This window comes from Cloeon dipterum, chromosome 1 (assembly GCF_949628265.1).
Source record: "Cloeon dipterum chromosome 1, ieCloDipt1.1, whole genome shotgun sequence".
In the NCBI taxonomy this organism is placed as follows: Eukaryota; Metazoa; Arthropoda; class Insecta; order Ephemeroptera; family Baetidae; genus Cloeon; species Cloeon dipterum.
The window spans coordinates 11,556,596-11,576,357 of NC_088786.1; the positions used below are offsets into that span (position 1 = coordinate 11,556,596).

Below are 19,762 nucleotides of genomic sequence, written 5' to 3' on the forward strand. Positions count from 1 at the left end.
ATTTTGAAAGACATTAAAATTAGAATGAAATCCAATAACATTATATTATAGCCACACATTTGTCTAAATGCAATAGGTTTTATTGAATTTGAAATATTTGTTTAAATTCTTTTCCACTCCAAAATAGCATTTCTCTTCCAATTTCGTTCAAGCATTTATTCACTTCCGGTTGAAATCAAAAGATAAAAAATTTCGGCCTGCTTTAATGTCTTTCAGGGTCAATTATCATGACGCCGACGCTGCTAAGGACAACACCTTCCACTCTTTATATTACCACTTCAATTTTATTAAAAATATAAAATGCCCTTAATTTTCAAACTCATGAAGTATGTGAAAAACAAAACTGCTTGCGAGAAAATGTTATGTAACTGCTTAAAACACAACTTGAGAAACGCACCGCGTTGGGAGAAAAAGGTTCCTCTCATCTGTCTAATTTCCATTTTCTCTCTTAACTCTTTTCTCCCCAATTAATGCGAATGTTAATTTTATTTTCAAGATAAATTCTGATGATGAATAGAGCCTCTGCTCCAATAACCTTAATTTGAGGGCAAGTTCTTTCTCGTGTTTTTTTTTTTTTTAAATAATTCTGCTGACTTGTGAATCATGATTGGTAAATTTTGTAATGAGACAAATTTTAAATTATTTATCCTACAAGTCAAACTTGTGATGTATTGTATTTATCAGCAAGAATAAACATGTCAATTTAGTTTTGTAAATGAAAACTCAGAGAGGTAAATATTTACACCATTTTCTGTATTTTGAATATGCTGGACTAAAGTTACTAGTAAGAATGAGGTACAGCTCGAGAAAACTTGCAATCAAGTTTGAAAGTGGTTCATGCACTTGTGTGGAATGGTAAAATTATTTCTTGTTCAGCATAGCATTACTTAATGATGTGATGAAAATAATTAAGTGTCACAGCGCTTCAACGGAAATCTACTAGCATGGCAAAATTACAGGTGAAAGGGCGGTCAAAATTAAATACTGCGTCACACTCCTAAGTCTGTCCACTCCACTTTGGTGCTCGTCAACTCCTGCAGAAAACATCGTCAGGAATTGCTCAGTTAACTATATAATCCAACCAATTTACCTCCTCTTTGATCTCGCTCTTCGGCTCCAAGACCAAGTCATTCGTGCAGGAGAGAGCGAGCTTATTGCACGAGCGACAAATGTACTCATCAGTGGAATTGATTTCACTCTTGCCAACGCCCTCACACACCAGATGGAACCACGCAGTGCAGCCGTCACACTGGACCCAGTTTACTTCATCGCCTGTTGCCGAAACATAGCCGTGTTATTAAATGCTACTTCTTCAAACTCATTCCTACATACCGCTAGGGCGAACGCATTTCTCTGAATTGCACAATTCATCAGCCTCCGTTTCGTTGTCGCTGGCAGACGAGTTCTTCAACTTATTCCTCCTCCACTTCTTGGCAGGCTTAATGTCTTCCTCCTCCGATTCAACCTTACGCTTGATCAACTGAGAATTAAAGCAAATTAAATCTAGCACGATAGTTTCAACCAGAAAAACCAACCTTCTGCCTCTTGGGCAGCTTTTCTTTTGGGCCTCCAATGACAACTTTCAGTTTGTTCTTCATTTCCGTATCTTTCTTCCTGGGTTTACCCTTTGGCTTGGCAAGTAGATCAGCTGAATCAATGTTGGGCTTGCTTTCGTTAGCTTCAGGAACTCTCTGCAATCAAGGTTTAATTAAAAATTTGAAAGAAAAATCAATGTGAGGGTAAATTACATCGTAACAGATCTGCTTTTGGCTTGGGTTGCTGGCATTGAGGATTCGCCAGATGTGGTGGGTTTCATCAAGAGAGACTTCCAACAGGTCACCTTCCATCATTAGGTTCTCCAGCATGGTGCGAGTGCTCTCCTGAAGATGCACTGTTGACTGAGGGTGCCGAGGTATGTGCGGAGACTTCCTGCTCTGCTTCACGCGAGCGGCGTTCACTGTAGATCACATACATGAGTAAATTGCAGAATCACAAATGACAGGATAGCAACTTACTGCTTGAGTATGCATGGTCAGAGTTGTTAGAACCCTTTAGCTTGTCTGCGTTGAACTCCATTTCAATCTCGTCCTTGGTTAAATTGTTGGTGTTCTGCAACAGAAATAAATGTTTAGTTTTCATTAATCATATACATATTAATAGTAATAAAATTAAACGCAAGAAATTGTTCTTGAAACATAAAGGATATTTCATCTGCTTTCAGTTTATGTGCAGATTTTGCTCTGAATTTTGGAAATGACACAACCCATACATTGATTTCTTATCAAAAATTGCTTAATTTCTCTTGAGTTAAATATGACCTGTATATTTATAACAGTTTTGAACGATATGGTCGCCTTTTTAGTTTATGTTATTTGTATTCTGTCAAATCAGACACCAATGATCTCAGTTCACATCACTCAAGGCTACACAAATTCAATGAAATTGTTAGTTTTCTTGTCAGCGACAAAAAACAATGATAGTATAGCTCTTGAAAGCCCTCTTGAGCCAACCTACAGAGTCCTTGTGAAAATTAGCACAAGAAACAAAGGAAAACAATACCAGAGATAATTAATTCACTGATTGATTGTTTTGACCGACTAAAACTCGGTATGCAGTCAAACACGTGACTCTTAACAAAAATCAACCGATCAACTTAAAAAAGAGGAACTCACCTCGACACTAAGCGGTTCATCAAAGGTAGCCTTGGGAGTCATGAGCGGCAGCTGGCTCTGCAGCTCAGGATTGTTTGCTGCCTTCTGCAGCTCGCTGTTGATGATTCGCTCTGTTTTGCGTCTGGCCTCGGCCTCCATGACTCTTTGGTTCAAGACAGAAAGCTTTGCCAGCGCGGAGGCGACCTCATCGTTGGCCAATGCGCCCTTAGCACGTTCCTGCCACTGAATTGCGTTCTCTGTGAGACACTGGAGCGCTTCTCCCTCATGAAGTCGTGCCGGGAAGGTGGTCAAGTCCACCAGCAGGGGCAGCACTGTCTCCAGCCTTGGCCGCCGCGAGCGGAGACAGTTCGGGCAGAGAAACTTTGAGTTTGCTTCTCCAGCTTGCTGCACCATAGCCGATCTGCCCTTTACGGTCATTTTGCTCGTCAACAAGCACTTGTCTGCGAATTGAGCACCAGAATTAGGCAATAATCCCCAAATCCATCACAAAGGATTAGAATTAGTTTTGTTTTTAACTTACTGTGGTATAGTTCCTTGCAAAGGTCGCATTCGCGCATGATCCCTGAGCAAGGCTTGTTACAGAAGCAAAATTTAGCGTCGTTGGCATCCTTAGAGCGCTTCAGAATATTTCTCTCTCTCAAAGCTAGCATCAGCTGGATTTCTTTCTGCTTAGACTCCTATCAGCATAAAGGATAAGACAAAAACACAATTTCAGTAACTTTATGAAAATAAGTAGTCTCAAATGAACAAATAATGACAACTTGTCGCTATCTAAAATGTATTGCTGGAAAACTGGTTGAATTTTAGTCATACTAACCTGGAAGTTGGTAAAGATGACCTTGTTGTCCAGAGGTTGGTCTTCTACACTCTTTTCACTGTTCAACTCGGGCTTCTTCTTCTTGGCTTTGTTGTTCTGGATGCCGACAACCTTCCTCGGGTTCAGAGCATCAATCAGCTTGAGCTGCGAATTCTTCTTGAGGAAAATGCGACTGGCCTTCTCCAGCCAACTTCTTGCCTTGATGGCATCATCTTCAGCAGCGCCCAGTGGGTCAAGGTGAACTTGAAGGTTACGCCCGACGTTGACCAAAGCCTCTATCTGCTCAAGGTACGGGTGCGATTCCATTAACTTCAAGGCTCTGTATTTATTCATCCACTCTCGACCCTTCTTAACATTGTCCTTCACAGAGGAGAGGTCAGGCAGGTGTACTGGGATGGACTCTGCCTCGCTGACTAGTTTCTCAAGCTTTTTTATTGTAGGCCTGAAAGATTGAGTGTCAACCATCAGTTGAGTTTTTGTTTTTGTTGATTTTTTTAAATAAATTAAACATGCTATGAGAACATTACAGTTCATTTGACATAAAACTTACTTGTTGTTCAGACCAGTTTTAGCAGTTCGATTCCAAGACATCACTCGCTCTAAGAGCTGTGTCAGCAAAACTATGGAGTTTTCAACTGCTGGTGTTGGAAGTAACTTTCCAACTTCGCTGAGGAGATCCCTCACTTCACTTTCTGTGCTAGGAGGGCTACAACTCTCAAGGCTATGAACTCTGTCTAACCACTGTGCTTGTTTCAGTTTCTGTAAAATTTATTTTAAATTACAATTGCCATAAATAACAATTTACAATGAAAGATCTTGTCATTTATCACATTAGATTTTAAAAGTTACCTGCTCTAGCTGCGGCATTTCCTCCAGCCACACTACCATGTCTGTGCCCTTCTTTACAATAGCTTGCAGCTCTTTGGTGGAAATTTCCTCGTTTGAAGTGAGGATCCTGTTAGCAACTTCGTGGAACTTTTCAACCTCAGACAATGTGTCATTCAAGATGTAGCTGTGGGCCACTTTGCAGCACAAAAATGGAGCCTTTGATGCCAACTCCTTCAGATCATTTTCCGTCAACTTGTCGATTTCCGGAAAGTCTCCAAGTCTGAAAAAAAATATTTCACATGTCATTACATTCAGAAGAAAATCAATCTACATACCCTTGAGCGTCTCTCCTAGCTATAAGCTGGTCACATAAATTGACTGTAGCTTTCCCTTCAATGATTGCCTCCTGAAAAGCAAGGTAGGTCGAGTTTCGAGGGTACTTTCGTTTGATGCCCTCCTGGTCTAGCTCAATAAGTTCCGAGAGCTCTGTTGAGTGCGAAAGATGAGACAAGGGAACAATAGACTTATTAGTCTGCTGACCTGGCTTGTCCAATCTTTCTAAAAACACAATATCTTGAATTTTCTTGAACCAAACCATGTAGTCCTCTAGGGAGAGCTTGATTTCTTTCACGCGGTCTGTCATTTCAGACTCAGAGTATCTGTATTGCAAGGTCTTCTTGGAGGCCTCGCACTTGCATAGCTGCTTGAAGTGACGGAGGCAAGACAGTTTCTTACTGTTGCACTTACACACAACTGCTGAGAGGAACAGCGTTGTTTGGCAAACGTTGCATTGCCGCTCATCATCGGTCATTGTCTCAAATGGAACCTGTTCCTTGCTTTTGATGCCCTAAAAGAATGCAAGAAAAATTAGAATTCATATCAAGGTGAAATCCATACGCTGAAGGCTTTTCGCCACGATACTTACACAGAGAGCAACTTCCTTTAGAGACAACAGCTCTTTTCTGACCATCTCATTTATGTCCTTACACACGGCAAGCGCCATCGGGATGGAAAGTTTGCCAACCTTCGTTGCCATCATGCAAACGAGTTCATCGTGGGAGAAGACACAGTAGCGCCGTTGCTCAGCATAATGATCGATGCATTCTCGCCCCAAAGTGAGCTGAAATTATTTTTCAATTTAGAAAGATTGAAAAATTTGTTATTTGTGCAAATCATAAGTGATAGCACGTGTTTGTAGATGATGGTACTATTTCACACACTTGCACGTTTAGGGCCGATTGCGTTAATGATTTTGATTAAATCTCACTGCTGTGCAATCTTTACAAAAGAGCTAGCATTCAATTTGGAACAAATTGGACTAATCAAGATTTTAATTACGATTTAGTGTTTAAACAAATCGCTATTTCTACTAAGAGTTTAAACTAACCTGATTTTAGTAACGTTAAATCAAATCACGTATTTGATTGCAGAATAGAAAAATAAGTCAAAAATTAAAACCAAACCACAAACAAATATAACATGAAAATGAGATTCATTACAGAAGTTATCACTTAATGAGCTTGGGATTAAATTCTATTATTCAATCAAAATTACCCAATCAGGAGGTGCAAAATTGACGGCCTCGGCGAAATTGTACCCTTGATTAAATCCAGCATGATAAGAACGAGGAAAAGTGATCACAAATTCTCCAGCTTGCTGATCAGTCCGGTAGACAGGCACTCCTGAAACATTATCCCAATTTCAAAGATTAGCTGTGATCTACTTCCGACCTGGAAACTGTCTTAGATTTATCAAATTATTCCACAGCTAATGGCGGTCAAGTGTCCATTATTGAGGTTCAGTATCATTAGCCCCACGGATAGACAATATTAGCGCATATGCAATGATATTACTATTCTAAATAACAATAAATATTCTTCCTGCGCCACCCGCAGCTAGATACAACGCCTGATGAAACGCCTGACATTATTTAAAAAATTTTAAAGCATTTGGTAGCAAGATCCAAGCAGAGTGAAAATTAGTGCTGCTTTTTTGTTTTAATCGCTTCCTAGGTCCATTAAGACAGACTCGTGTCCAAATTTAAATGCAAATGCGTAGTCTGCACATCATTTACATTCCTCACATCAGATAAATCATGAAATATGTTGCAAATTTATCACCACGTGGTTTGAGCTTGGTTTTACTAAAGAGTGGTCTAAATAGTGATACACATAATAAAACAATACAAAAACAACCAATAAGAAAAAATCTCACCAGTGCTATGACGAGGCCACACACATTGGGTGGGATTTGGGCTATAATATCTTGCAAGTTCCAAGTTTGTACCCATGGTTATATAGATAACCTTTGCTAGTTTAGGAAAATGGCTTCCTCGCCGTTAAGCGTGCTTTTCGCTCACTCACACTTCTCCCTCTGATGGGAAGAACCAATAATGTTAATGCCCTATCCTACCGAGAGGTGTGAGTTGGTCGAAGGGTGTAAGTTATCCACAGCTTCAATTTAGCTTTGGTAGCAGCGAAATTGTGTATAGTCTTTTTTCGACCAGCGGATAATAAATAACAGTGAATTGTTATCTTGAGATCTTTCCTATTTTACCGCTAAAATATTATGCTACCGACTAGTAACAAGATAATATTTTAACATTAGAAAGTGGGAAACCGTTTATGCTATATCTCTAACTAGTAAAATTCAAGTTTTAAATCTCGCGCTATTTTTCCAACTGGTTGACAAAAGACTATTCTGGATTTTTGCGCCACCTCGGAGTCATCACACTTCAAATGAACACGGGATTCAGGTCCAAAGAGGTATGAATCGAATCCACAAATCAGGTATTGCCCAAGAGGTACCAACAAAAATTGTTTTAGTTGAAAAAAAGGTAATATTTCCTTTGGCAGAGTCATAAATATTGCGTTCATTCATGTGAACCGATTTGAATAAACAGTAAGTATCTTGGCAAATAATCTGTCTCCCCTAATTGAAAGTTCATGGCAAATATTCTTTATCAGCAGATTTTAAATTAGTTCATCAATCTTTTCATGTTATCCTGTGAATATCATCGCCACTAATAACATGCTAGAAAATGGCTCCTGTAAGTATCAAGCTAAATGTTTCAAATTTGTAGTGGAAATTTTTTCAAAACTTTCAACCATGGCAATAAAAGTTGTAAAAAATTAAATTTTTTAACACTGACAAATCTTTAAAGATTTAGTTTAATTAGAATAGCATTACACTAACATCTAATTTATGTTTTATTTTAAATACTTAAGAAGTAAACGGGCAATTAATTTTCCGGAAAAAATAAGGTTTTATTTAGCTCCTTATTGAATATTTTTCTGCTATTACGTTGACTTAGTGCAATTGATATTTAAGAATTTCATTTGATTAAGCAAAGCATAAAGCTGTTGGTTACGCCTTTTCATTTACATGCTTAGCGTGCCCAAAGGATAATAAAATCATTCAGTTTACTTCATTCAACAAATGAAAACTTCTCACGGAATTAAGCGCATATTAAAGTCTAGTTTTTGATAACAGTAACACGAAGATAAATTTTTATCAATTGTCAACAAGACTAAAGATTAGTGTTGCACAGGCAAGAACATTGCAACTCGAAATGGAAGGAGTTTGCCCTGACGGTTTTAAACAAGATTCAAGTATAAGACTATGGTCATTGCAAGGTGAGCACATGCAATGAACAAATTAAATAATAAATAATTTTATCTCATAAATAAGAATACAGATAAAAGACCAAAGTCACAAACTTACCTCTCTCCATCAACAGGTTTGGATTCATAATTGTGACAAGTTGGTGAAGAAGGTCTGACTGGTTCTCAAAGAGCTCTGGTGCCTTGCTCCTCATCGCCTCTTCAAATTCTGGAGCAGAAGCTCCTGGCACACCATACCAGGTTTTTGGTTCGCCCCTAAACATAATGTTTAGACACCCTCAACTAATGTAAACACGATGGAAATTTACCAGTGCAGGTAATTGATCGAGTATGACCAGTGGTCCTCATTGTGCCAGCAGAAGGTCGAGAAGCACATGCCAACATACATCCACGGCACTTTCATTCCAGAGATATCTGCCTCAATGTGAGACAAAACACAATCACCGAGTACAGCCAAGTTGTTCAAGTTCCATCCACTTCTAACGTACGGCTGCGATTTTATGAAAAACTTTGTCTTAAGGAAAATGGTCACATTTGAAAATTTAATTATATCTAGAAAATTATCATTTTTGCTGACTTCTTGCTATAGATATAACAAGCAACTGAATCTTAGGTTGAATATTTCCAAATATATAAGACACAATAGCACACATTAAGACAAGAAGGGAAAATTATTGACCACTAAAATAACGTTGGAAAAATTCGCGTCATTTGGAATTTAAATTTCTAATACAAATGTGCTGTGTGCCAGTGGCAGTGTACATATCCACAGCTTACCATTTCAGGTCCTGAGAGGTTGTGAGACTTTTGAGTGGGAAAACCAGAACCATGGTCAAGAGTGTGAAGGTCTGCACCGTACTCGACCGTCACATCCTCATCGATAGTGCCAACAATCCTCCAATACTCTCGCTCAACCAAATCCAGGGGAACAGTCTGATCACAGAGAGGGGTTGATAAAAAAGTTTCAAGCTTATAGGGAATAAACCTACATGAACAGGCATGTTGAAATACTGGCATTTGAATTCATCAGCCATTTTTCCAAATTCATACAAGCTGTACTCTCGCTTTGCTTGCTCAAACCCGAAAGCCTCAAAAGGCTTTGAAACTTCTTTTTCCACACAGATTGGGCATCGCCAATCGCCTAAAATTATGAGAAAACGCTTTTGTCATGTCTTATGATATTTTAGGAATATACCTTCTGGAATATCTGTAAGGGGAGGCATCAAGCAGAAAGTGTGATAGCTGTCATCGCACCCATCACATAAAAGCATTTTGTCTTCCTTGTCTCCTTTGTCACACTTCCGACATACATATTTGGCAAGCTGTAAATAAATAATCATCAGATAAGGGTCGATTTTTGTGAGGTCGCATAACGAGAAGCAACAAAACGTTCAGTGTTGAAAATTAACTAACTTGTTCCAGTATTTATATGTCCTAATTGAAACTGTATCGCCTGTATTAATTTTAATTAGGTACTGCATTGTATTGGCCCGACTGGGTACAGGTAACTTCCCACCTCGACAGTCTAATTTTAATTAATCCGTTTAAACAACCCAACTAAGTTTTACAGAAAACAAAGATAACTTCTGGTTCAATATTTACAAAAGTTTATATAAATGAACTGATTGTCTAAGAAAAGCCAAAGTTAAAAAGTCGTTAGATAACCAAAAAAAAACTCGCGAGAAGTGTTCAAAGGTACCAACAGGTAGCGCCATCATTTAAATTCAGTTTGTGTCGCTATCACTGAATCCCTGGTTTAATATATAAATTTCATAAACAATTATATTTTATTTAAAAATTAAATACAAAAATCGGTGCAAAAAGAGCGTGATAAATCCCAACGTGTAGTATTAGAATATAAAATAAACTTATTAAAAAATAACTGCGGCTCAGTGCAGTGTGATATGTGATATTATTCAGTGATGGATCGTTTTAGCAAATTTTCGCCCTTTCTTGCTGTGTATGACCTAATAATATATTGTATTTGACTTGAGCAAGAATAAACAACAATAATAATAAATTGACTGAATAATTTTAAGATTTGCAGCATTTATAAAGAAATCTAATCTAATGCAGAACCATAGTAAAGATCATTTTTAAATAATCTCGTCTAGAGACCTAGAGGTGAGAGGAACTATTTGTGGGACTTTATTAATTATAACTCTCAAATGAGAAGTGGATGGACCAAACTGCAGTCAAGAGTTAATTCAACAAGACCACGCATGCGCTAAAAAGGTATAATACACACATGAATTAGAGTTGCACGCACAGCCTTTTGGCACTATTTTTGCTATGGAAAATTTTGCCGGCTGGTTCAATTATTTCATATGAGAAATGCAAGCATGGAGAAGCACCAGCACCGCAAATCATGAGTTGCCTCCTGATCACAGTGTGCCTATATCCATCATTATTTGGCGGAATGCCTTGCTTCCAGGATTCCAAGGTCTTGTGATAAAAACACCAGGAGTACTCTGCGTACGCATTGTGCTTTCTAAGACTCCTGAAAGTTCCAGGCAGGCCAAGTGAAATTTGAGACTAGTCTACCTATTGTGCCTCCCTGCTAAATGAGACGCAACATCTGATTCAGTAAAGGTGCACATTGCAAATTCAATTTCTCTCAACTAGACTATGCAAGAATTACATGGCAACAAGTTTAAGTCAAATTTCAAGTTTACAGCCAGCACAAATATCACAGTTAAAATAAATGCCCCAGACAGAGCAAATTTTAAATTTGATCTCTTCTGAACACATAACTGCTTTCTAATTGCTTGCTGCAATCACTTTTCACTCGTTGCCATTTAATTTTCAATGAATGAACACGTACTGGATCGTTGTTGTATTTTGACTTGCGTCCCCTGGGCTTCTTCACCAACTTCTCTGGACTTTTTTTGCGTGTCCTGAAACCTGCCATTTTGTGGCAACCTCCAAAATAATTGAAATCCTGCAGCTTGGCTTCTTCGACAAGAGGTGCTTTCTCAGGTGAGCTCAAAGGCGAGTTAGCTTTGCATGGCGAATTCTCTATTGATTCTGGCACAATCTTCTTGGGTCTTCCACGTTTGACTGGTTTGATGTCCTGTACAAAATTCAACTAAATCATTTGAACCGATTTTAAAAGTAAATTTTACCTTTGAAGAGCAACTACTGCTCTTTTTAAACAAGTCAAAGGGATGCAGGTATTTTTCATAATAGTCCTTGAGAATGATGGCGATTGATTTTTTTGGTGCAAAACCTAAAGTTTTGCAAATCTCAAGCCATTGCTTGTTTTTTATCATAGATAGACCACCTAAATAAAAGCATTGATAAATATTTGAAGTCAAATTTTTTGCTTTTTCTTACCAGCGGCTTGTACCGCTTCATACAACGTGAAATAATCCACCGCATGCTTATCAATCATGGGAATTGTGCAAGGAGTGCCCTGGAGATTCCAAAACTTTCCTATTTGCTCGATGAAATTTAATCGGATTCTCGTCTTAGCCTGCGATGTAAAAATGCTTAATTATTAGTAGAAATTTTCTCTTGATTTTTTTAAGTCCCCCGAAATTATTGCATCACGATTCATTACAATATTACGCAAAAAATTTATTTCAATTTCACTGGAAATATCTCAACGAAGATTAGTCTCTACTGCGACACGGATAAAAATGTCAATAATGAAACCTGCTAAGATTTTCAAAATGGAGTTCGTAACGTCGGATGCACTCACCTCAAGCTCATTTAATTGCTGAACCCTGGGCGTAAATTTAAAGTTGTCCACATCTACACAAAATGGGGGCTCCCAACCCTAAGAGCGCAAAAAGACGAAACAATTGATTAGTAGTTGGATTTTTCATTGCTCTTCTGAATATAAAAATTGAGAAAAATTAAAAAAATTTGTCAAAGGATACACATTAAACCAACTCCTTATTTATATTTTATTTCAGGAAATGAGAATTAATAGATTTCATTTCCCGTAAATGTTACGGGCGTTCAAATCTGGTAAATAGAACATTACTTTGCTCCGGGTGGTTACAAATGATCGGAGCAAAATCTTTAAGAGATCTGCGCAATATTTAAAGACTTCAAATTTTTTTAGCTATGCGGGGGCTTAGTGCCCCCCGATTTCCCTTTTGAGGTGACCATGGCAGCCATTTTAGAAAAGTCGCTTAATCCAAAAGTTAATTGCCAGATTTTGGCTGTAAGGATATGAAAGAAAAATTTCCTATTAACACGTCATCCGACTCCAAGCATCAACGCACTTCCCAAAAGCATTTTTTCCGAGATAATATACCTTCGGTGGTCTGATTTTGCATATGCCCGTGTGCACGGCTTCGCCACTGATTTTTGCTATATAGTCATAAGGGTTTTCGAATTCTTCTGCAGTCGGAGTGAACACAGGACACTCGGGCGGCCTCTTAAATTGGAAGGCATCGGAGATCTCAGGGTCATATTTCCTGTTCTTGAGCATCCTGCTCGTAACCACATCGTTCAATTCGTCGTCCGCCATGGCCCAGCGCTGCTTGACGCAGGCACTAAGATAGACGCACCCGTAAGAGCACGACTTTACGCTGGCCACCGAGCGCGAGCCACTCTCGCTCGGGCCACGCTATCGAAACTCGCTGCACTGATCCGCTGGCCTACTCGCTGAGAGCTGATCGTCAGCCAGGGTGAAAAATTTGCCGGAAGGTCTCGGAAGGGCAAGTATCTGGTAGTCGTGACTCTTGGTTATGAAGTAATGGACGTCATGTTGCTGCTAGCGCTGACAACTCGTTGGATGCAACTCTTGTTTTTCCCTCTATCCTTGCTGAACGAAAGGGCGAACTGAATTTGAACGACAAGAGGGGAATTTAACATCCAAGCGGGTTGGGTAACTAAACTCCCACCAGGCCCCTACTCTTTTGATGTAACTTCGTATGATAGCCACGTGATGGCGTATTTCAACTCCAAAGTTTCATTGTCAAATTAATAATTTTTATCATTTTAGATATTTAAACATGAGACTTCTTAAATTGATTTCTATATCACACTAGACTAGAAATCATCGTCACTCCCGTCAGCCTGATTGTTGCAATTTATGCCATTTCCATTGCTAGTAGTTTGCAAAGCGTGCATAGTGTATATGTATGTACATAATTGCAAAAGAGTAAAAAAGTACAGCAAGTACTAAACTTTAAATCGCTTCTATCTTCAAATTTATCTACAGTTTCCCATTTTTCTGAGTTTAATCTTTAAAATAGATAGTTAGTTAATATTATTTTAAGGAAGTTTTTTGTGGTAATGAATTTTTATTATATATTCTGCACGGCTCCTTGTCTTACGTCCCCTCTTTAGTCTTTATTTTGTTGTGTCTGGGTCTGGAGCACACGCTTGGCTCACATCAGGAAGGTCCACCTTCCCATGTTGATATAAAAAATAATTATTCGCAAACCTATTAATTTTTGTACCTTCTTTAATCAAGATGGGAAGGAAGAAAAAAGCAGTTGGTCGGACCGCTGCGCCGAAAGCTCCTAATAATTCTGAGGAAAACAAGCCCCGAGGACGCGGTGATTTTGTTCTTATTCTGTATTTAATTCCAATTTCTATGAACCAAACTCCAAATTTCAGGACGGCCCAGGAAATATCCAGTGGTCGCAGCGGAACCAGAGTCAGATTCGAAGGAGGAGAGCCAACAGTCAGCATCATCGACTGCCGATGACCAGTCGCAGGAAGCTCCTTTGCCTGAACAGCCTGCAGCAGGCACCACAGATGAGTCTGGTGCCGTTGCAGTCACTGCCGGCAGTAAGAAATTCGGCAAGTTCCGCATTCTGCACAGTTCCTCGCCGTCCAGCTCTTCTGGCGAGCAGCCGAGCGAGTTTGCCATCAAGTCAGAAGAAGCGCCAGCCCCTGTTGAAGAGGTCAAGGTGGAAGAACTGGTGGCTATGGAGGTCGATGAACCGCCGATTGTTGTGTCAGCAGACATTGAGGTAGCCACTACTGAGGTAGCTACCACTGAGGTAGCCACCACTGAAGAAGTCACTACTGAAGAAGTCACCACAGAAGAAGTATCTTCTGAGGAGGAACCGAAAGAACAGCAGCAACCTTTAGAGGGGGAAATTCAGAGGCTTCAAAACCTGAGTATTGAACCGCTGGTACAAGTCAAGGAGGACATCATGGAAAATATTGTTATTGAAATGAAGGTTAGAATCTCGTCATCTCTCATTTAAATAAAATTGAAGGATTTTTTCAATATTCTAGGATGAAGAGCCAATGGAGAAGGAAAAAGAAGAGCTCAAATCTACAGCAGAGGCCAATAATGCAAATAATGAAAGTGCAACTCTTGTTCAGACAGATGAAAGCACGTCAAGCGTGCGTCGAAGAAGTTCTCGCATCAAAGTGATACTGGTAGAGCATTAATTTGTGTTTTAATTAGAGTTCTCAGCTAGCCGCGCTGCGCCGTGCCAGCCGACAAATTTTGTGTCACATGGCCAGCCACCAGCCGCCGTTGAAAAGGGGTCAAAAATAAAAAGTGCAGGAGAAAAAATGTATTCCGATCCTTTGGGCCGTTAAGCACTATCAAACTTCATGTTAAAATATTGTCGGCTGCGCCAGCCGCCGGTGAAAATGGTCAGCCACCGCCTTAAATCTCGAGGCTGAGACCTCTAGTTATATTGTCTTCATAATATGAGATTATATTGAAATCATTTGATGATCAACGAACTAGGAATCAAATGTGAAGACTAAGCCAACAAAAGACTCAAAGGAGGATAAAGAGTCAAAAGATAAAGATGTTGACGCAAATGGCCAGGGCAAAGAACAGTCAGAATCTGACTTTTCCACACCTTCAAATCCATCTACTTCCATCAAACCAGTGAAGGTTTGTATCTTCCATAGCTCTCAAGTATTTTAAGCATTCTAAATTGTGCTCAGGTTAAATCTCGATGGCGGAGGTCAAGCGAACTTGAAATGGGCTCGAACAACCAATCTAAATCGTCATCTCAAGGTGGCACAACTGCCAGCGTCCCTGCTACTCCCAAGATCTCACAACCTCTCTCAGCTGACGAGGAGAGGCTGAAGAATTTCAAGAAAATTGATAAAAACCTTTACCTCACTCAAAGGTAGATGCACTAACTTTTTACGAGAAAATTTAGATAAATTTAATTTTCAGAACAACTAACAAAGAAACAAAGCGTATGATTTGCGAGTGTGAACCTGTCGATGACGATGAAATGGGATGTGGGGAGGACTGCCTAAATCGAATGCTCATGATTGAATGGTGACTAGTAGAGAAATAATTAGAATTTGTAATGTATCAAACTGACTAATAGTGGCCCCCGCTGTCCACTGGGAGACAAATGTTCTAACAAGAGGTTCCAGAAAATGGAGTACTCGCCTATTGAGGTGATAAGAACAGAAAAGAAGGGATTTGGACTTCAGGCGATGGCTGACATTGAAGAGTAAGCACAAATTCGCATTTTAATACATTGCATTAGCTTGCTCCAAGTGACTAGAACTTAAAAAACACAACTAACTGAATTTCTATTCGCAGCGGGGCTTTCTTGTCAGAATATGTTGGAGAGGTTTTGGATCCATATGAGTTTCAAAACAGAGCTGAGGACTATGCCAATGACAAAAATCGTCATTACTATTTTATGGCCTTGAAATCCGATGCAATTATTGATGCTACCGTTAAAGGCAACAATTCCCGTTTTATCAATCATAGCTGCGACCCAAATGCTGAAACACAAAAGGTTTGTGATCTAACAATATGCAACTTCATCTAAACTTGACTTTTTCAGTGGACTGTCAATGGGGAACTTCGCATTGGGTTTTTTGCAATAAAAAATATTGCAGCTGGAGAAGAAATCACCTTTGACTATCAACTGCAACGTTATGGGTAAGTTAGAATAAGAAAAAAGATATGGTATCATATTCAATTTAAAAATTCATTTCACAGCAAAGAGGCTCAGCGTTGTTATTGCGAGGCAGAAAATTGTCGAGGTTGGATAGGTGGAGATCCTGACAAGGAGGAAACCGTCGCCAAAAAGGGGACTAAGACCGCTGATAAAAAGGACAAAAAATCCAAACCAAAGCCCAAGTTCTACATTGTCCAGGAATTGTTGGAGGATCAGGACGTATTATTAACACAATTGAACACACAATACAAGCAAACTGATATTATCTTATTTCAGTTGGAGAATGAAGTCAAGAAACTGTGCAATGGTGGATTGAAGAATAAGCAGTCAACTCTGACCTTCAGCAGGTTGATGGTGAGGGTGGATGACCAAGAAAAGCGAAAGCGGCTTCTGGAACTGCTGCAGAATGCAGAAACGCCTTGCCGGCGACTCTTCCTCGACTACCATGGCCTTCGACTCATGTGGAGTTGGATGGTGGATGAACGTAATGAGATACGCCTAGAGGTGAATTTATAAGAGTAAACAAGAAGAGTTTTTTTACAGTCTTGCTTTGCAGATCATGAATACCCTAGATCGACTGCCAATTTCCAACATTACGGTTTTACAAGATACTAAAGTGTTTGGCATCATTGTAAAGTGGGAGGAGGAAAGCAGGTATTACAAAGCGTAATAGATAAATTTGTTTTCAGGCTTGAAAAATTTAATTGGTATATGAAATCTCAAAATCTATATATTTTTTATCCGCTGTGAAACTGTTATTGTTTCCTTCATTTTCTTATGCTTTTGACAGTTACATTTGAGCATTTTTCTCAAAGTTAAGGAATTAAAACCAAGAATTAGGAATAGAGAGTTGAAATTTGCCTAGTTCTTAAGAAATAACATTTATTTTTTTGTATATCAATGCATTTTAACAAAACACCATCAATTAAACTTACGGAAAATTTCGCGTTTTGCCTAGTTTAAATTTGAGAAATATTCATCAGCTAACTGGAAAATTTTAAAATCCAGGCCCATTGAAACTGATTCTACTAAAGAAGATCCAGAAAAAAAGGCAAGTGCACCTGTGCTTGCAGAAGAAGAGACCGTCACTGTCAAGAATGAGCCGGCAGAAGATATTGTGATGGAAGAAAGTGTCGTTAAAGGTGAGGAAGCAGGAGAAGTGAAAGAAGGTGCCCCAGCGGAGAAAGTTGTCACAGTTGACGATGAAGCTAATGTTGCAAAGCCTGAGGAAACTGTTGAAGAAGCATCAAAGACGCCTGAAGACGAAGATGCGTCAAAAGAAGCTGCCGCACTGAAAGGTAAAATGGTCGGTATTCAATTTACAATTCACTGATCTGGATTTTCCACAGTAGCTGAGCGCCGCGCTGCTGAAAATAAGATAGCAAAGGCCCTGCTAGAAATGTGGAAAACTCTGCCTGAAGTTTTTAAAATACCACGTAAAGTAAAGAAGGAACAGATGAAGGAGCATGAGAGAGAAGCTGGTATGTTAAGAAATGACTTGGTTGAATTTGTGCTTGAATTTTTTTTCGTAGAGAGGAATTACCAAAAGAGTTTAGAAAACCGTGGCTACAAAGCCGAGTACGCAGAAAGCAGTGATCGGGCACGTCAAGAAAGATACCGTGGAGCCAGTTTGATTGTTTCCAACTTCAGTTCCAACTTTAAAAGAAGAGACGTGAAAGAAGACTTAAGAAAGCCCCGCATGGATAGAAACGAAGATAGGTGTGAATTTACTACATTTCACCCTGTTAAAACATCAAAAAGGACATTTTTCTGCGCATGCTGATGTTTTGTTCAAATTACAGGTCCACTAGTGGAATGAGCAAGTTTGAGAGACGTCAGCTTTTTGCCCAGCGCGTGGAACAGGAGGAGCGCGAAAAGCAGCAGCAAATGTGGATGGAACGGGAGGCTGAGCGGCGCCAGCAGATACGCATGATGGAGCAGCAGCAACAGCAGCCACACATACAGATGGATGGCAACGGTGTTCCCTGCTTTTTCGACCCCACCACCAATCAGTGGCACGTCGTTCATGCCCCTGCAAGTAAGAAATAATTATCTTCTATTCTTCAAAAAATTCAACTGCTATTTTGTTTGCTTTTACGTAAAAATGTGTTTGAACAAACCCTAATAAGGAGAATCATTATTTCAAATAATTTTAAAGTTGTGACAGAAAGTGTTTGTGTCTTTAAGTTTTAACCAAACCAGCGGCAGAGCCTCCAGAGCTGCAGCAACCCGTGCTGGATCCGTCTGTGTGGCAGCAAGTGACGCACATTCCAATACCGCCACTGCCGCCTCGCTGGAAAGCAGCCTACGACGACATAGGTCAGCCTTACTTCTTCCATATCAGACGACGCGTACCACAATGGCAACCGCCTCCGTTCCCCTCGGCTGGTAGCATCACTTCCTCGGATGACTCAAGCAGCAGCAGTGAACTCACAAGCAGCGCTGAATCTGAAGAGTCGGAGAGTTCCGAAGAGGAGGAGTCAGAGGATGAGTGAGTGGAATTGATTTTTTCAGACCAATTTTTGTGATTGTTAAGACCTGAGGGCTTCTTTACCCCACCATGGCATGTGGATGCTTAAATATAAATATCATCTAATTAATTCATTTAAAGTAATTTTCCTGAACAAGAAAAAATTAAAATCGTGACTTTTGGTATGAAAAAACACTGTCAAAATTTATCAACCTGACTATTTTGTTCTCGATTTTCTATTATTGTGGTCCAAATACCTTGCCAGGCATTGTATTTGCTGAAGCACTTCATGCAAAGATCTTAGCCTGTTAACCCACAATAAAGTTAGATTTTTAATGATACAGTTTACAAAGGTGGGACAAGAACAATAACAAGGTCTTTAGTTGAACGACAGGTGAGGGTTAATTCTTAACTTAAACTTTAATCACTATTTTTGTAGGCCGCAGGAACTTGAAGAAGCTGAGATGGAGCCGAGTGCTCCTGGCGAAGAAGAGTCAAAAGTGAAAGATCCAAGTGAAGACACTAAAAAACCGGAAGAAGTTGAGTCAAAGGAGCCAAGAAGAAGGGAGGGTTTGATAAAGGAGCTCATCATAATAAGTGTAATTATTAAATCTGGAATGATTTATCCCTATTAATTTATATATCAAAATTCAAACAGCCAAGACGTGAAGAAGACATTCCCACTGAGAGCACAAAAGCTCGCATCCGGAAAGCCAAAGAGCAGTTGCGACTGGAGAAGCAGGCGGCAATGAGAAAACAGCACATGCAACACCGCCACAAAGACAAGACCAGAGAAAAGCAACGCACCATCAAAATTAAAAACACTGGTAATGTTATAATTCAATAATTTTTAAATAAATATTACAAATTTATGAATTTTTGCAGGTGGGGACATAGACGTAGAGACTGAGAAGAAAATCAAAGAAGATTTTCTCGCTAAAATGGCCACCACGGTTGTTTCCACCCTCAATCCTTTCCACAGGCCAGAGTGCCAACAGGGAAGAATAACATCAAGTGAAGACTTCAAATATTTAGCTCGAAAGGTGAGTCCATAAGATTACTGAAATCTTTATGCATATAAAAGACACTGCTTGATTTTTAACGTTCAATTTCCAATGGAACTAAGTTAAATTTAAAAAAAATCATGATCTATTTTTTCAGTTGACCAACTTTGTGATGCTCAAGGAACTGAAGCATTGCCGGAAAGTTAGCGACCTATCTTGCAACGAGAGTGTTAAACACAAAGCTCGAGAATACATAAAAAAGTACATGGCCAAATTTGGGGAAGTATACTGCAGGAAGGAGGAACGTGAACGTGAGAAAAAAGAGGCGTCGGGCGATCCAGAATAAAAAGATGAAATCCAAGGAGTGATTTGATTATAAAAATATATAATTGAAATACATTTATTTTAATTGAACAATTAGTTTTCTACCCTCCTCTAGATGTGTAAAGTTTATTTCAGTAGTCAATCTCAAATAAGGGA

General features: G+C 39.3%; 2 protein-coding genes across 3 annotated transcripts; one reads left to right on the forward strand and one right to left on the reverse strand.

Annotated features, from left to right (window-relative positions):
* Nucleotides 1–732: 732 nt before the first annotated feature.
* Kdm5 (Lysine demethylase 5) lies at nucleotides 733–12,757 on the reverse strand. The gene is made up of 25 exons (XM_065475615.1): nucleotides 12,208–12,757; nucleotides 11,644–11,721; nucleotides 11,277–11,415; nucleotides 11,066–11,223; nucleotides 10,765–11,013; nucleotides 9,136–9,262; nucleotides 8,930–9,081; nucleotides 8,718–8,873; nucleotides 8,249–8,430; nucleotides 8,041–8,195; nucleotides 5,872–5,999; nucleotides 5,243–5,437; nucleotides 4,858–5,164; nucleotides 4,653–4,803; nucleotides 4,339–4,597; nucleotides 4,040–4,248; nucleotides 3,490–3,931; nucleotides 3,193–3,349; nucleotides 2,673–3,112; nucleotides 2,016–2,109; nucleotides 1,749–1,957; nucleotides 1,536–1,691; nucleotides 1,333–1,480; nucleotides 1,091–1,272; nucleotides 733–1,034 (listed from the first exon to the last, which is right to left on the reverse strand). The coding sequence occupies exons 1-25, from the start codon at nucleotides 12,421–12,423 to the stop codon at nucleotides 990–992; spliced, it is 4,734 nt and encodes a 1,577-aa protein (XP_065331687.1). The 5' UTR covers nucleotides 12,424–12,757; the 3' UTR covers nucleotides 733–989.
* Nucleotides 12,758–13,248: 491 nt separating this feature from the next.
* Nucleotides 13,249–19,677, forward strand: Set2 (SET domain containing 2). Of its 2 annotated transcripts, none has more exons than XM_065475616.1 (21): nucleotides 13,249–13,459; nucleotides 13,521–14,092; nucleotides 14,151–14,297; nucleotides 14,617–14,769; nucleotides 14,823–15,010; nucleotides 15,061–15,168; nucleotides 15,221–15,349; nucleotides 15,442–15,643; nucleotides 15,692–15,789; nucleotides 15,850–16,027; nucleotides 16,085–16,312; nucleotides 16,365–16,462; nucleotides 16,817–17,106; nucleotides 17,158–17,289; nucleotides 17,341–17,527; nucleotides 17,611–17,846; nucleotides 17,996–18,299; nucleotides 18,718–18,877; nucleotides 18,937–19,105; nucleotides 19,164–19,321; nucleotides 19,440–19,677. In XM_065475616.1, exons 1-21 carry the CDS (start codon nucleotides 13,375–13,377, stop codon nucleotides 19,626–19,628), a joined length of 4,011 nt encoding a protein of 1,336 aa, XP_065331688.1. In that variant the 5' UTR covers nucleotides 13,249–13,374; the 3' UTR covers nucleotides 19,629–19,677. The 2 variants fall into 2 exon arrangements, with proteins under 2 accessions (XP_065331688.1, XP_065331689.1); XM_065475617.1 differs by having other exon boundaries at nucleotides 13,250–13,459; nucleotides 17,161–17,289.
* Nucleotides 19,678–19,762: the final 85 nt, after the last annotated feature.

Bases quoted from the DNA above. Each gene is read 5' to 3' on its own strand.
- Kdm5 (XM_065475615.1), bottom strand. From the start codon at position 12,423: ATGGCGGACGACGAATTGAACGATGTGGTTACGAGCAGGATGCTCAAG. The intron at 8,874-8,929 runs GTAGGTTTATTC...CTCTGTGATCAG, and splicing joins ATTTCAACATGCCTGTTCAT to ACTGTTCCCCTGGATTTGGT. The intron at 1,035-1,090 runs GTAAATTGGTTG...TGTTTTCTGCAG, and splicing joins AGAGCGAGATCAAAGAGGAG to GAGTTGACGAGCACCAAAGT.
- Set2 (XM_065475616.1), top strand. From the start codon at position 13,375: ATGGGAAGGAAGAAAAAAGCAGTTGGTCGGACCGCTGCGCCGAAAGCT. The intron at 15,011-15,060 runs GTAGATGCACTA...TTTAATTTTCAG, and splicing joins AACCTTTACCTCACTCAAAG to AACAACTAACAAAGAAACAA. The intron at 15,644-15,691 runs GTTTGTGATCTA...TGACTTTTTCAG, and splicing joins CAAATGCTGAAACACAAAAG to TGGACTGTCAATGGGGAACT.